The 14,450-nt window shown below is 56.6% G+C and overlaps 1 protein-coding gene across 2 annotated transcripts in view; it reads left to right on the top strand.

Annotated features, from left to right (window-relative positions):
- TMCC2 (transmembrane and coiled-coil domain family 2) overlaps nucleotides 1-13,912 on the top strand; it is a 32,825-nt gene extending 18,913 nt beyond the window's left edge. Inside the window, exons 1-4 of one of the 2 annotated variants that reach the window (XM_016215099.2) lie at nucleotides 2,928-3,356; nucleotides 9,541-10,481; nucleotides 11,766-11,901; nucleotides 12,387-13,912. In XM_016215099.2, the coding sequence (XP_016070585.2) occupies nucleotides 3,330-3,356; nucleotides 9,541-10,481; nucleotides 11,766-11,901; nucleotides 12,387-12,698 (1,416 nt within the window). In that variant the 5' untranslated portion in view covers nucleotides 2,928-3,329 and the 3' untranslated portion in view covers nucleotides 12,699-13,912. Of the gene's footprint in view, nucleotides 1-2,927; nucleotides 3,357-9,540; nucleotides 10,482-11,765; nucleotides 11,902-12,386 lie in introns of those variants that run through there. The other variant, XM_016215091.2, reaches the window with a different exon arrangement.
- The last annotated feature ends 538 nt before the right edge of the window (nucleotides 13,913-14,450 follow it).

Genomic DNA, 14,450 nt, shown 5'->3' with positions numbered 1-14,450 from the left:
CTTCGAAATGATTCTTGCAAACAGGGTGGAGTGGAGGGTGCTCTGTTTCCTAAAAATTGCCCAAAAAGGAGATAGTGCTTCTCTCTAGATCACTTCCTCTTGGACGTGTCCCCAAGGTCCCCTCCCCTAGGAAAATAAAGTGCCTATGAAACACTTGGCATTGTCATCCTTTTCACCTGCCTGGCACCAATTTTTATTTTTTTTAAAGTGACCTAGGTACGTGGTTCTCTCCACTGCCCAGCATCTGGCTCATGACTGTGCCCGAGGAGGACTCCCCTAAACAGGAGCGTGACAGGCAAAGCACCAGTGGGCGGTAGAGATGGCCTTCCTCCCTGGAAGCAGCGGAGAGGCGGCGTGGTGTGTGCAGCGATGTCGCCCTGTGACTCTCTGCCGTGGCCCTTCTGCCTGCTTCTTCAGCCCCTTCGGCCCGGCCTGTCCACGCGCCCCTGGGAAACACGCCCACCTTGGTTCCCTGTTCATCCTGAAGAATATGACCCTTCCTCCTGCCTTTCCCCAAAGGGAGGCAGGGCTCCCTGGTAACGTGGGTTTCTAAGAATATGCACTTGCTGGCTGCGTCTAAAAGCGAGTGCTCGGGGAGAGACCTCCCAACACTGCCCACTTTCCAAGCCCCGAAGCCCGAGAGGTGAGCCCTGGAGAAGTGGAGCCTTCCCCGGAGCCGAGGGTTTTCTTAAGGTCTCACCTTGTATTCCAAGCTACTAAATTTAGCTGCTTTTCAGCGTTGGTCTTTGCTCCCAAAGCCTATGACTTCTCAGGTTTCCCATCTTTCAGAATGTGTGCTATGTGCTTTTTTTTCTTCCCAAGACAAAAAGTAAGTAGGGAGATTTTAAAAAGCAGGGAGGCACTGAAGAGCGATAACAAGAGCAAAGGGAGACACAGGAAAAAAATTTAATATTTAGAGTATTAAAGAAAGAAGGGATGTGGCATGAAAATCAGGGGATGGGAAGAGAAAACTAAATTAAGGAAGCCCAGCGAAGGAGAGGGCTGAGCCTGCTGGGCGTGCAGAGAGGAGAGCCTGTGAACAGGACCTGGGCTTTCAACCAGGGTCCCTTCCAGGATGACAGGCGCCCACCTGTTGCCCCCAGACTCAGGCTAACTTGCAAATGTGGAGAGAGTGAGGCCAGAGACACCTGCCACCGCTCAGCTGCCTGAGCCTGTGCATCGACAGTGGCTGCTCTGTCTTGGCCGAGATGGGGCCTGCATCTCTGCCAGGCCACAGAGCAGGTGGCAGGGAAGCCAGGGGACGGTCAGGACTTACCAGGAAGGACACATAGTGGCACTTACCCAGCCTTGTGGCGCCTGTCCTTTCAGAGCCTGTGGCTTTGGCACCCACTGCAGCTCTTCCCGTGTCCACTGGCCACTCTCTCAACTGTTCTCCTTAAGGCAGCCACTTTTCTGGCTTTTTCTGTCCCAGGCAAAGTCTTCCAGGTAGTTTCTGTAGTGACTGGGGTGTGGGGTGTGTATGTGTATACATACACAGGTGGTGAGGAAGCCTCAGGACCGGTCATCTACTTCAACAAAACCTATGGCTTGTCATGTTCCCATTCCACCTTTACTACAGTCTGGGAGCAGCTAGAAAACCAAGACCGCGCTTCAGAAAAGTCTGCAGGGCTCCGCTCATTCCCGCTCTCCCCCATCTCCCGCCACCACGGTCTCGTTTCCTAAGGCCTGTTCCTTCAGGCAGCCTCCTCTCGCAGTCGTGAGGAAGCTTGTAGGACGCCGAGGCCGCATAGCTGGTGAGTGGCAGGGCAGGGACTCGCAGCAGCTTTACGCCTCCACGCCCTCGTTGTGCCACTGAAAGTCTCAGCCAGGGCTCTCCGAGCCCCCGTTCCTCCCAGAGTCCTCCCACTGCTGTTGTGGGCGCTGAGTATCGGAGCCTGTGGTGACTTGAACAAGGTCTCTTAGCAAGTCTGGAACTGAGACCAAACCCTCACCGTCCATCATGAGGCCTTGGGCTCCTGCTTCCCCCACCCAGGCAGGAGGCAGATTGGAGAACATTTCTCACATGTAGGCAGAAACGGACTGGAGAAAGAGGGATCTCTCTCCTGCTGGCTTGCCCATTAGGCGCCCCCCAGGTTCCTGTGTGTTCTTTTTCTCTTAGCAGACTATTGGTCACCCCTGAGCTGCACCTGCCCCTTTCCCGAGGTTCAGTTATTGTGCTGATGGGTACGTTGTGTCTGGAGGGGAGCTGAACCCTCCCATTAGGGAGATGCCAGGTGGCGTGTTGGGGTGACTTTCCTCATGGTCACCTTGGTGGTGCGGTGTGGCCTTGTAGAAAGCTCTTCTGGGTGCTTCTGAGCCTTCATAATACTTGGCAGCCTGGGGAGTAAGACCTGTGAGGCCCCATGAGAGAGCCCAGGGCTCAGCTTCCTCAGCTCCTCCCCACCTCTGGTTCCTGCTGCCACTGCCTTCTCCCATTTCTCCTCCTGTTTCGCTTGTAAGGAAAAGTTACAAATCCTAGCTTAGTGGAGCCTAGAAAGGAGGGGCCAGGGGAGGGTTGTCTTGAGTGTGAGAGGACCAGATGTCTCCGTTGCTACCGCAGTAGCTGGACTGTCTTCTGTTGCAGCTAAATAAGACGATCACAGTCATTTTACAGACGTAAATATTGAGGGAGGGTCAGCCTTGCACGAGGCACAGTGAAGGGCCTGGACATATTTGCGATCTGACCCCTGCCTTCCTACTTATACATAAGACCTATTTATACATAACCATTACGCGAGAGGACAAGTGCTCAGTGCCAAAGCCTCAAGTAAAAATTGAGAGAGATCATCATTTATAAACAGGGGAGCCGCTGATATGTCTCTGACCCCACATGTCCGAGCGGGCCCCAGAAGTTGGAACCTGTGTTTTTGCTTCTGCTAGGCTTCTGTCCTCACAAACCCCAAGTCATTGGCCACCACAAATATTTGTAAGGTTTGCACAAGCCCAGGGTGTGGGGACTCCTGCTCCTGTTGTTTTGGCCGCAGGGCCTGGCACTGGGCCCCAGAGAAAGCACTGTGCCCCAGAGATAGCACTGTGCCCTTCTTATCTCCTCACACCTTCTTGAACTCGGGACCGCCCCATCAGCATGATCCATGTTGACCCTCCGTATTTAAGCCCTGAGTCCCTCACCAGGCTCAAGTGGGTACAGGACCCATGTCGTCTTTGACCGGTGACTCTGCCATGGGAAGCTGCCCTTAGAGAGGCTCAGCGGACCCCTGAACTCTGTCTGTGGCTTTCCCACTGCCCTTCTCACGGCTTGCTCTCCTCAACTGTGAACCTCTGGCCCCCTCTGCTGGCCACTCCCAGGATTTCCTGTTGGCACTGTCAAGATGAAGGCCAAGGAGGCAGAGGCCGCTGTGAGTTTACCGTTAAGTTTTAGCTGGGGTGCTTTTGCCTGGGGAGCACGGCTGGGGGCGAGGGTAGGCGGTATGGCAGGGAGTGGGAAGCAGAAGCTAGCGAAGTAGCTGCAGTGGTATCCAGAGCAGAGAGTGCATTTCCAGGAGAGGATCTCAGGGCAGAGGAATTCCCGGGTGAGGCTGGCTGCAGGCTGGTTATTGGAGGAGGGAGGGTGCACTAAGAGTGATGGTGCCTTAAGCCAGAGGGGAGCGCAGCAGGGAGAGAGGCTGAGGATTCAGCTGGGCTGGCTGTGTAAGGGTCCAGCAAGGAGCTCCCCCTCCGGGCTCCAGCCCTTTTGGCTTTGGAGAGCTCTCAAACCTGGAAGCCTGGCTAAGAGACCCACTTCTGTTAGGAGCCTGAGGAAGGGAGGCAGTGGGACTGTGCCTCTGTTTGTGAGACAGGCTATGATGGTGGAGGTATTTCTAGGCATGCAAGATGGGAGCGATTGATGCAGGTACACGTGTACTAGGGCTGTTTCCTGTCACCCCTGGGTGTCCTCACATACGCTGACTCACATGGCAACAGCTGGACTTGGGGGCAGGCGGGTTGGGTTGGGCAACACCTCATCAGAGCTTGGCCTACCCGCCTGGTGAACCCTTTGTCTCCTTCCCTTCCCGATGGGAAGGAGCAGTGCACGAGCCCCAGGGGAGGGGGAAATCTCCCAGAGCAATCCGCCCCTAATCCTTGGGCTGGGCCTCAGACTGGAGATGGCGGCTGCACAGCCTGGGAGCTCCAGCACCCCTGCTTGCAGGCCCTGGCTCCCCTTAGCAAGCCCAGTGCTACGCAGGAACTGTGACCCTGGGGATCTGGCACAGCCTGCAGAAAGCTGGGGCCCTAGAGACCCTGGCACCCCATCACTGGCACAACTTCAGGAAATGATACCCACACAGGTGAGGCCCCTGGTGGGTGGAAGGAGAGAAGCCCACGGGTGGGGGCAGGGTGATGGGAGAAAGCCACTTCTGCAGACTGTCAGGAAGGTTGTGCTCACCCTCTGGTCTCAGGGTCTGGCTCCCTCTTCTCTCCATGATAGAGAACTCTTTGTGGATGGGAGAAGGGAGGAGGGGTGAACACCCAGCCTCCAGGCTTAGGCTGACCAGTGCTGGGAGGAGGGCCTCTGAGGTTGGGGAAGGGGACCTTGTGCAGGAGGCGAGGGAACCCTGCCACAGATGCTTCCAGAAACCAGCAGCCATATGTAACTCCACCTGGGGCTGGAGGAGTTGACATGAAGTTGAGTGGAATGGGTGTTCCTAGTTGTGGGTTGTTTCTGTACATGGAGAAACAGTGAGGGGGAGAGGGTCCAATGAGCCCTGACCCAGGTGGAAAATAGGAGAGCCTAGAAGCAGCAAAGTGTTGGGTCATCATCGGAGCTTTGGGAGAATTCAGAGGAGGCCCCAAGGTGGGAGGGCAGCTCAGGGGCCTGATCAGAGGTCTGTGGGAGTGAGGAGACAGAGGGGACTGTAGGACATTTGTACGGACAAAAGGGCATTGTTGACAGCAGAGTAGGAAATGGAGCGACTGAGCGGAGGGTGTGGCTTTGACCAGAACCCAGGGTGGACCTAAGGGAAAGCCTGGAAGCTGAGGGCGAGATGAGAGGAATGGCTCCCAGGGAAGACAGAGTAGCCCTTAGGGTCAGGGCGGGAGGCACCCGCTGGCTGCAGGAGGAGGCTGATGAAAGCCTCAGCCAGTGCCTGGCTGCCTTGAGGTCGTAGGTGCTGCATGAAAGGATGAGTGTGTCTGTGTGCTCTCTGCACCTCAAAATCCTTGTAGCAGTGTGAGATTGCTTGTAAATCACCGAGGGAGGGCCTTGGGACAGCCAGGAACCTTGGACATCTGCCCTGCCCCTTGAGTCCCCCATGTGGTGGCTGGGATGTCACTGCAGGATTTTTCACCCCTCTTTACCCCATGAATGGACCCACGTGCACCCCATTGTCTAAGTATTTGCCTCCCAGCCCTCTGGAGAAAAGCTGCTTAGGCCCCCAGGCACCGGTGGAACCACTGGGTGGGCTGGTGTCCTTCCCTTACCCCTTTCCCATACCTTTTCTCCACCTGGAAGTGCTGGGGTCAGCTGTGCTGCCTCGTGTCTCCATCAGGAAGAGCAAGAGCCTGCAGCCCAGCAGCCGTGCCCACCGATTTGGTAGAATGGGGCCAGCCACTGATGCCAGGAACAAGAGCTGGGATAATTTTCCTGCCTACTTTGGCTGGAGTGCTAGGTCGGTATTGGAGATGTCCCTCCCAAACTGCCTCTTCAGCTGAAGGATTTTAGCTGGCCATGGATTTTCCTCTCCACCTGGCCTGGCTTACCTCCCTCCCTTTCCCTCTGGGAGCTCATAGAAAAAGGGAATCTGGGTGTTCTCCATCTCTGGAAGGGTGCTCAAATCAGAGTCACAGCGCCAGGGGTAAACAGATAGGAGCATCTTGCTGAGTCACCCGAGACGGACAGCTCCCATCCCACTTGCCTGCTGGGCCTTTAGCCATTGGAAGCCCAGGCCCTGCTCAGGGCAGTGTCCTGCTTGGACTCTGACCTGCTTGGCCAGACCCTCAGACAAGGCAGTCTTGATACCTGACCCCCTCGTTCCCGACTCTGGGAGGGGTCCTCAGGGTCGCCTCTTCCCATAAGACAGGGCTGCTGCACCCTCCTGAATGGAAACATAGGAGCCCCAATGATCTGTGTGTGTAAGAGTGACCTACCTTAGTGCTGGCCTTCCAAGCCCTGAGCAGATAGCTAGGACAGGAAGGCCCCATCTCTGTCAGCAGCTCTGGCAACCCTAACAGGAGCACTCTGTAAACCTAGGAAGGGGCTGTCTGTCCCTGGGGGAGGGGAGCCAGCCTGGGAGCCCTCTGCAGTCTCGGGACCTGGGGATCTCAGGTGTGGAGCACACACTGTAGTTAGGACCCTTCCCTCCCCCACGGAGCTTCACATGAGCCGGGATGCTTTCTGTTTGACATTGTCTGCTGTGTGCTCCCTGCCCCAGGGATCCAGGCTGCTGGGTGAGTGCAGAGGAAGAGCCGCTGTCCTGTGTCTGGGCGGGTTAACATGAGGACGTGAGCTCAGGCCCCAGAGGAGGAGGCTTGGGAGCCAGGGCTGGGGAGCTCCTGTAATCCAGCTGAGTGCCTAATCTGGCTTTGCTTAGAGCTGCGGGGGCGGGGGGGGGGGGGGCGGGAGAGGGGGGGCGGGAGTCCAGGCCCTGTGAGGCCATGTGGAGAGTGCTAGGATCCACCTCTTTTCTAGATGGGAAACCTGAGGCCCGGAAAAGTTAATGACATATCCAAGGGCACACAGCTGCCAAGTGAAGCCAGAATTCTAAATTGGTGCCTGACTCCAAGTTTCATGCCCTTTCCATTTCCAGCACGGGTCCTGTAGCCTCATTGCTTTTTTTTCAAACCTCTTTCCTCTTTTCTCATGCTCTGCTTACTCCATCCCTTTAACAGCTTTCTCCATCTTCTTGTGCTCTCATGGTCCTTTCTTAGTTAGAGCATCATCCCTCCTTGTACCTCTGCCTGTCTTCTGCCACCTCCTTGGCTCTCTTTCCCTCAGCCACCCATCTCCCTTCAGGCCCCAAAGGACACTACTGCTGTAGGGTGTGTGCCCGGGGAGGGCAGGGAGTGGACAGCTCCCCACTTCCTCCCACATGCCCCCCTCCTCCACGGTGAGAGGGCAAAGGGGATGTTCTGTGACTGGAGGCCACCGGCAGGACCCGGGCATGGCAGACCTCAGTGGAGGGGCTGCAGGGGGCTGGTGTCCTGTAGGACCCCCAGGGCAGAGAAGGGGTGGGTGAGGGGGCCAGGACACAGCTGGGTTTCCCAGTGCCGGTTCTCTCATTCATGGGATTTCACAGCCAGCTTCAACTCTGCTTTCCCATTGGTAAGCTAGATGGACTCCAAGTCGGGGAAAGACGCCAGGCTGCTAGAGCAGAGCTATTTCACACTCCTCTGTAGTCCGAAAGCATTTCCACTTTTCACAGAGTTTTCCAATCCATGTCTCATTAGTTCCTCCCACTCTCCAAGTTGCTGGGACAGGCGCTGTCCTCATTCTGAAGATGAGCGAACAGCCCGTGCTGAGCATCGAGCAGCACTGCAGCCAGACCCAGACTCTCTGGGGTTCTTTCCTCCAGGAAAAGCGCGGAAGGAGGGAAAGAGCTGAGTCTCTCTGGAAAGCACAGTGGCTTATTTGAGGGTCAAGCTCCTTCATTATAAAGCTGTGTGTTGCAGATAGAATTTAATGTAGTTTACTATCTATGCAGTATCAATATTGAGTAAATTTGTTGGTATAACCTCTTAAATAAATTTTATTCCTCCTCCCCCCAAAAAAGAATTGCGCTGCATAGACCCAGACATTTCTGAGTGCCTTCTGCGTGCCCTGCACTGTGCTCCGTGCTGGCGAGGGCTCATCGCATGTGACCCTCACAACAGACCTGAGAGTAGATATGATCATCCCTGTGTCACAGGTGGGGACACCTAGTGCCAGGACAGTTGAGAGATGGGCTGTTGCGGTCACTGCAGGGAACAGCATGGGAGGAAGGGTTTTAACTGCAGGATTAGACCTGGGGACATTCCATGTAAGGGCTGTGGAGTAGGCTCCTCGGGCATACCAGGTCAGAAAGCCAGAGGAGCAGGTCCAGAAGGTAGGAGCATTTGGCAGGAGGGCCAGGGGGCACTAGGGGAGACCCCAAGCCAAATGTAAGAGGCAAGTCCTGACTTTAAGATCGCGGTGTCCCCAGCATTCCCAGTGGAGCCATGACCTGAAAAGGCCCAGAGGAAGCCCACGGAGGAGCCACCCTCCCCGGCTCCTGAGTCTGGCAGGGCTATTGTTTTCAATAGTGTTTTCCAATACTTTGTACCTCGGCAGACATTGAGTTCGGTGACTTCTGCCTGTAATTGGCGTGGGCTGTTTCCAGTTCTGGAGCATGTGACCGGGCCACTTGCTTTGTGTTTAACCCTTCCCCCCACATACACCTCACCCGCCCTGCCCCCCATACGTATAGAAAGCGACGATCTGTCCGGCCGTGCTGGGGTGTGCTCTGTGTAAAAATACATGGGGTTGAGCCATTTCCTGCTGCTTCCGCTGTTGCATGGTGATAAGACGCTGAGGACTCGCTTGTGGAAAGAGATCCTCCAACAGGCCGGTGGGGAACCCGCCCCGGGAGAACGGGGCTCCAGGCCCACCTGCTCTCATCTGACCTGCGTTTCCCATCTTTCCTGTCTTCTGTGACCTTCCCTTCCCCCGCCCCACCCCCTTTATCAGTCTCTTTTTCCTTCTTGCCACCCCGATGTGCTCGGAAAGCCTGCTTGCCTGCTGGTGAGGAAAAGCGACTGTCATCTCTTTCCTGCACATTCACCCCCTTCCCAGCTGGGCAGCTGATACCCCCAGGCCCCTACACTGCTGTTTCCCTTGGCCTGTGGGTTACTTCTGGGACTTGAGTCTTCGGGAACCTGGCCAGCGGGGCCGACAGGGGTGTGCTCCTCTCCCGGTTCTGGGGAGCCTGGGCAGGGTCAGTGCTCCCACTGTCATGAAGCGGAAGAGGTTGCTGACGACTCCAGGGAGCTGGAAGGTAACAGCTGGGAGGGTGTCAGCAGAGGCAGGTGACCCGCTGAGCTGTATTAGAGAAGGCGGGGTGGGGAGGGTGGGGAAGGTGGGGAGGCTTCCTGTGCCGGCCCTGGGCTCAAAGCGTAGCTTTGGTCAGGCCTGAGGAAGAGGCCCCCCCAAGGCAGGAGCCTCGGGAGGTTGGGTCCACAGGGACAGTTTGTCTCATCCCTGAGAAATCAGCCCTGTGACCAGTGAAGCCTCAGACCTGCATGGCCCCTGCGGTGGGGCATCAGGAGCTCTGGGCGGGAGGGTCTGTCTTTTCATAGTTGTGTGTCCCTGAGCGACTGGCTTGAACTCTGTCGCCTGAAGGAGGGACACCTCTGCCCAGACTGCATTTCAGGGACGTTGTGGGGACCAGTTATATTACAGATGACCGGCGGAAGGGATACTGTTGTCATGGTTATTTTGAACGTCTTCCTGAAGTCTTCTGTTCATCTGCACCATTTTCTAGGCAGAGAAACCAAGTCCAGAGGTGTCAGGGCCCCGTGAGGGAAGCCGGCCTGCCCCCTCCCGTGGTTTCATGATTTACCCAGGCTTCCTCCGCTTGCCTTCTTCCCTAGGCTGACAAGGGAGACCTGGTGGCCGTGAGCCTCTCCGGCGGCCCCGGCCATGCTGACACTGATGGCCCCATCAGCCTGGATGTGCCCGACGGGGCCCCTGACCCGCAGCGGACCAAGGCCGCCATCGAGCACCTGCACCAGAAGATCCTGAAGATCACGGAGCAGATCAAGATCGAGCAGGAGGCACGCGACGACAACGTGGCGGAGTATCTGAAGCTGGCCAACAACGCGGACAAGCAGCAGGTGTCCCGCATCAAGCAGGTGTTTGAGAAGAAGAACCAGAAGTCGGCCCAGACCATCGCGCAGCTGCACAAGAAGCTGGAGCACTACCGCCGGCGCCTGCGGGAGATTGAGCAGAACGGGCCCTCCAGGCAGCCCAAGGACGTGCTGCGGGACATGCAGCAGGGGCTGAAGGATGTGGGTGCCAATGTGCGCGCCGGCATCAGTGGCTTCGGGGGCGGCGTGGTGGAGGGCGTGAAGGGCAGCCTCTCGGGCCTCTCGCAGGCCACCCACACTGCGGTCGTGTCCAAGCCCCGGGAGTTCGCCAGCCTGATCCGCAACAAGTTTGGCAGTGCTGACAACATTGCCCATCTGAAGGACCCTCTGGAGGACGGGCCCCCCGAGGAGGCAGCCCGGACACTGAGTGGCAGCGCCACACTCGTGTCCAGCCCCAAGTATGGCAGCGATGACGAGTGTTCCAGTGCCAGCGCCAGTTCGGCTGGGGCTGGCAGCAACTCCGGGGCTGGGCCCGCTGGGGCGCTGGGGAGCCCCAAGTCGAACACACTGTATGGGGCTCCCGGAAACCTGGATGCTCTGCTGGAAGAGCTGCGGGAGATCAAGGAGGGACAGTCCCACCTAGAGGACTCCATGGAGGACCTGAAGGCTCAGCTGCAAAGGGACTACACCTACATGACCCAGTGCCTGCAGGAGGAGCGCTACAGGTAGGTGCCTTCACCGTCGCCACCGCCCAGCCACCCCTGGTGTGAGGTGATGAGCCCCAGGTTTCAGACGCAGAGTTGTGGAAGTAGGTGGAGAAGCATCCAGAATGGTCCTGCGCTGCTGGAAGGGACCAGGAAGAGGCACTGAGGAGCCTTCCTCTAGAATGGTCAGAGCCGCTGGGAGATAGGCGTACAGGCCCGATGAGAGGAAGGCTCTGCCTGTCTCAGGAGCTGTGAGCATCCCTACTTCATGCTTATGTGGTCAGTGTACAGAAGGGGAAACTGAGGCAGGGACCAGCTGCATCGCTTCTCCTCTGGTTAAGAGCACTGACTCTGGAGCCAGGCTACCTGGGCTCAAATCCCAGCTCTACTTACTATTTACTATTTACTGCACTCTGCACCTGGTTTCCTTGTCTGTGAGGCGCGAGTAACATGAGTCCTCACTCGAAGCGTCAGGATTAAGTGAGGCCAGACCTATGAAATTAAAGGGTGTAGTTGTCTGGCACAGTCAGTGTGAATGGAAATGCGGCATCTGGTCCCTCCTCCCCTCTGCCCACCCTGCTCTTCTCTGTGCCCCGTGTGCAGTATTGGCACTTGCTCCCCGGAATTCTTGGGGATTTAATCCTTAGCACTTTTTCTTTTTTTTATTGATTTTAGAGAGAGGAAAGAGGAGAGAGAGAGAAACACTGATTTGTTGTTCCACTTACGCATTCGTTCGTTGATTCTTGTATGTGCCCTGACCAGGCATCGAACCCGCAACCTTGTCATATCGGGACAAAGCTCTAACCACCTGAGCTAGCCGGCCAGGGCAGCACTTTTTCTTGTTTATATATATGAAGGAGGTTTGGAAAACTGCAGGGGAACCCTGCCTGAAAACCAACCACCCCACCTAAGAGTCATCTTTCGATATTTGTGCCTTCAGAGCAGGGGTTGTGACTCTATCTCCCTGTGTGCCTGGTACTCAGGAGAGCATCTTAGCTCAGGGCAAATTCCTTAACCTCTCTGTAGCTCAGTCTTCTCATCTATAAAATGGGGATGCCTAATCCTTACCTTGTGGGGTTGTGGTGATGATCCTATGAGCTGATCTGGGTCAAGTGCTCAGCACAGCACCTGCTCGGAAGAAGTGCTATGTCAGTGGTACCTTTCATTGTTGTCGCTGTTAAAATTGGGACTGGGCTAAACACGGGGGGTGGGTTGAGTCATGGCTGAGAATGAATGGAATTGATCCTGGGGAGAGAAGGGAGGCTCTGGGGCCAGGACGGGTGTCACACGTTCTTTCTCTGCCAGGTATGAGCGGCTGGAGGAGCAGCTCAATGACCTGACTGAGCTCCACCAGAACGAGATGAGCAACCTGAAGCAGGAGCTGGCCAGCATGGAGGAGAAGGTGGCCTACCAGTCCTATGAGAGGGCTCGGGACATCCAGGTATGACCAGGGACCCGCCTTGGGGAGGCCCCTGTGCTGATAGAGCTGGCAGCAGCTGCAGGGTGAGGCTTTACCAAGTGGGGCATGCTGGGCATGGGCTGTGTCATCAGTGGGGCAGGTGGGCATGTGGGTGAGAGGGCATTGTGGGGTGGGGGGAGCTAAGAGCAAAGCAGGCCTGCAGCAGGGTGTGCGCTGTGCAAAGGCAAGCTGCCTGGCGAGGGTGGCCGGTGCCCCCAGCTTTTCAATGGCAGCTTTGCCAATGAATAATGGGAGTTGCCAGTGCCTCGAGAGGAAGCTGGGATTGGCCCAGCTTCTCCCCTTCCCACATTAATCAAGACTCCACTTTTTGACCAGTCTCCCCAAATAGTCATAAGTGAAGGGCTCTGCCCCCAGCTGCAGCTGCACAGCCTATACCTGCCTGGCCTTTGAAGGGGGAACCCTGTGCGTTGTTATCCCCTCATGTGTCCACCCCTGTGTCCCCGCAGGAGGCCGTGGAGTCCTGCCTGACCCGGGTCACCAAGCTGGAGCTGCAGCAGCAGCAGCAGCAGGTGGTGCAGCTGGAGGGCGTGGAGAACGCCAATGCGAGGGCGCTGCTGGGCAAGTTCATCAACGTGATCCTGGCGCTCATGGCCGTGCTTCTGGTGTTCGTGTCCACCATCGCCAACTTCATCACACCCCTCATGAAGACGCGCCTGCGCATCACCAGCACTGCCCTCCTGGTCCTCATGCTCTTCCTCCTCTGGAAGCACTGGGACTCCCTCACCTACCTCCTGGAGCACGTGCTGCTGCCCAGCTGAGTGGCCAGCTGGTCCCTACCCCATGCTCCCCGGCCCCCATCTGGCCGTGACTCTCCAGGAGGGATCTTGGGACTCCCCACTTCCTTGGACTTCTTCATGTGTCTAGTTTGGCCTCCTGACCAAACTTCATTCCAGCAGCTCCTGCCCCATCTCCGTTCTTGCTTCTGTCTGCCACCTTCTCCCTGTTGGCTAGAAGGGGGCCTCGAGAGCAGCACTGGCTGGAGGTGGTGGGGACATATGTGGCCAAATGGAGCCGAGGAGGGCACCGGGATGGACTGTTTTGATTATTTGCAGTTGCACAAGAACTTCTCCCAGCTGACTTGGATGCTGCCAGTCAGGAAGGCCAGTGAGAATAGGAGCAGGAGAGGGCCATGCGTCAGCGTTCCCAGGGAAGAGCCCACCCTGGTGGCAGCCACAGCTCCCTCCTGTGGGAGGCTCTGCTCGCCCCAGGGCCCAGAATGAGGGGAAGAGGAGCTTCCCAGCCTTGGGCACCTGCTGAGCTGGGCCCGAGAGAAGGTTCAGCCCACCCCTCCCTCCTTCCTCCAGAGCTGGTTTGAGGCTGGGTTCCGGGCTGGGCCCTTTGGGGAGCTGAAGGATACGGGCTCTGGAGGCCTGGCGGGTGTGGCTTTGGACTTGTGTTTTCCCTGTCATTATTTCTGCCTGTCGCTGGATCTGCTCTTTTCAGGGAACCAGACCCAGGGGCCCCGAGCCTCAGCCTAAGCCCTTAGGCCTCTGGGAGCACCGGTGGGTACTATTTATTTATTTATTTGTTCATTTGTACCTTACCCTACAGAGCTCCGGGGAGAGGTCGCCTGTCCTCTCTCTGAAGCCAGGGCTTATTCTTGGCTGTCAGGCACTTCATACCATTTAGCCTCTGGATAATCCTGGCTGGGAGAAGTGGGGCAAAGCCACCCAGCCCCTCTCCCAAGCAGCCTTTTGAGCCAGGAGAGGAGGAGCGGAGCTTCTCTTTTCTATGTCTATTTATTTTGTATGTGTGTATTTGTGTGGAGGAGGTTGTTTGTTGCTTTATTTTTTTAAGGCTCTAGAGTGTTGTGTATGGTTTCTCTTCACATCCCAGTCTCCCCATGAGCACTTCCATGAAGAGAGGGGATTTCTCAGAAAAGGAGAGAGAAATCCCCTAGCATGGGGGAGGGGAGTGGCTGCCAGCTGTTGTGGACCTTACGAGAAATAAATATCCTCTAAATTTTCAACCATCCTGTCTAGTGTTGATTGATTAGGCTGTCTCCATGGACACCATGAGTCTCTCCTCTCACTCAAGCGCTGTGGGTAATACAAACCAAGCCTCACCTGTTGGCCTGAGGTCTTCTTCCTTTGGGATCCGACATTGAACAAGGAATCATCTGCTCTTCCCTTCGCTTTGCTCCACCTGGGTGAGAGGGAGGTGGGATGGCACGCACCTCATCCAGCCCTCCTGGAGCGCTGTCCAGGAGGGGAAGGGAGGTTTTCATAGCTTGGAGAAGACGAGCGGCTAGAGGCGCGGATGGTGCGGTCATACCCAGAGGTGGCCACGAGAGGGCAGCAGAGTCCTTAATTCTTTCTTAGGCTTCGGTCCCTGAGGGGCCTCTGTTGGAGCTAGTTTGGCCTTAGCAATGCTATCTGCCCAGAGCACAGATCACCGCTCACCAGGAGCTGGAGCATAGATGCCAGGCCTGTAAATAGTGTACCTGTGGCCCACTCCCACTCCTGGCAGTTAAGGGCATCCGCAGAAGGTACTAGATTCCCAGCAAGAAC

The sequence above is a fragment of the Miniopterus natalensis genome, chromosome 19 (assembly GCF_054644295.1).
Source record: "Miniopterus natalensis isolate mMinNat1 chromosome 19, mMinNat1.hap1, whole genome shotgun sequence".
Taxonomy (NCBI): Eukaryota; Metazoa; Chordata; class Mammalia; order Chiroptera; family Miniopteridae; genus Miniopterus; species Miniopterus natalensis.
The sequence above is the reverse complement of the archived record's forward strand: the minus strand, read 5'-3'. Positions and strand labels throughout refer to the sequence as shown.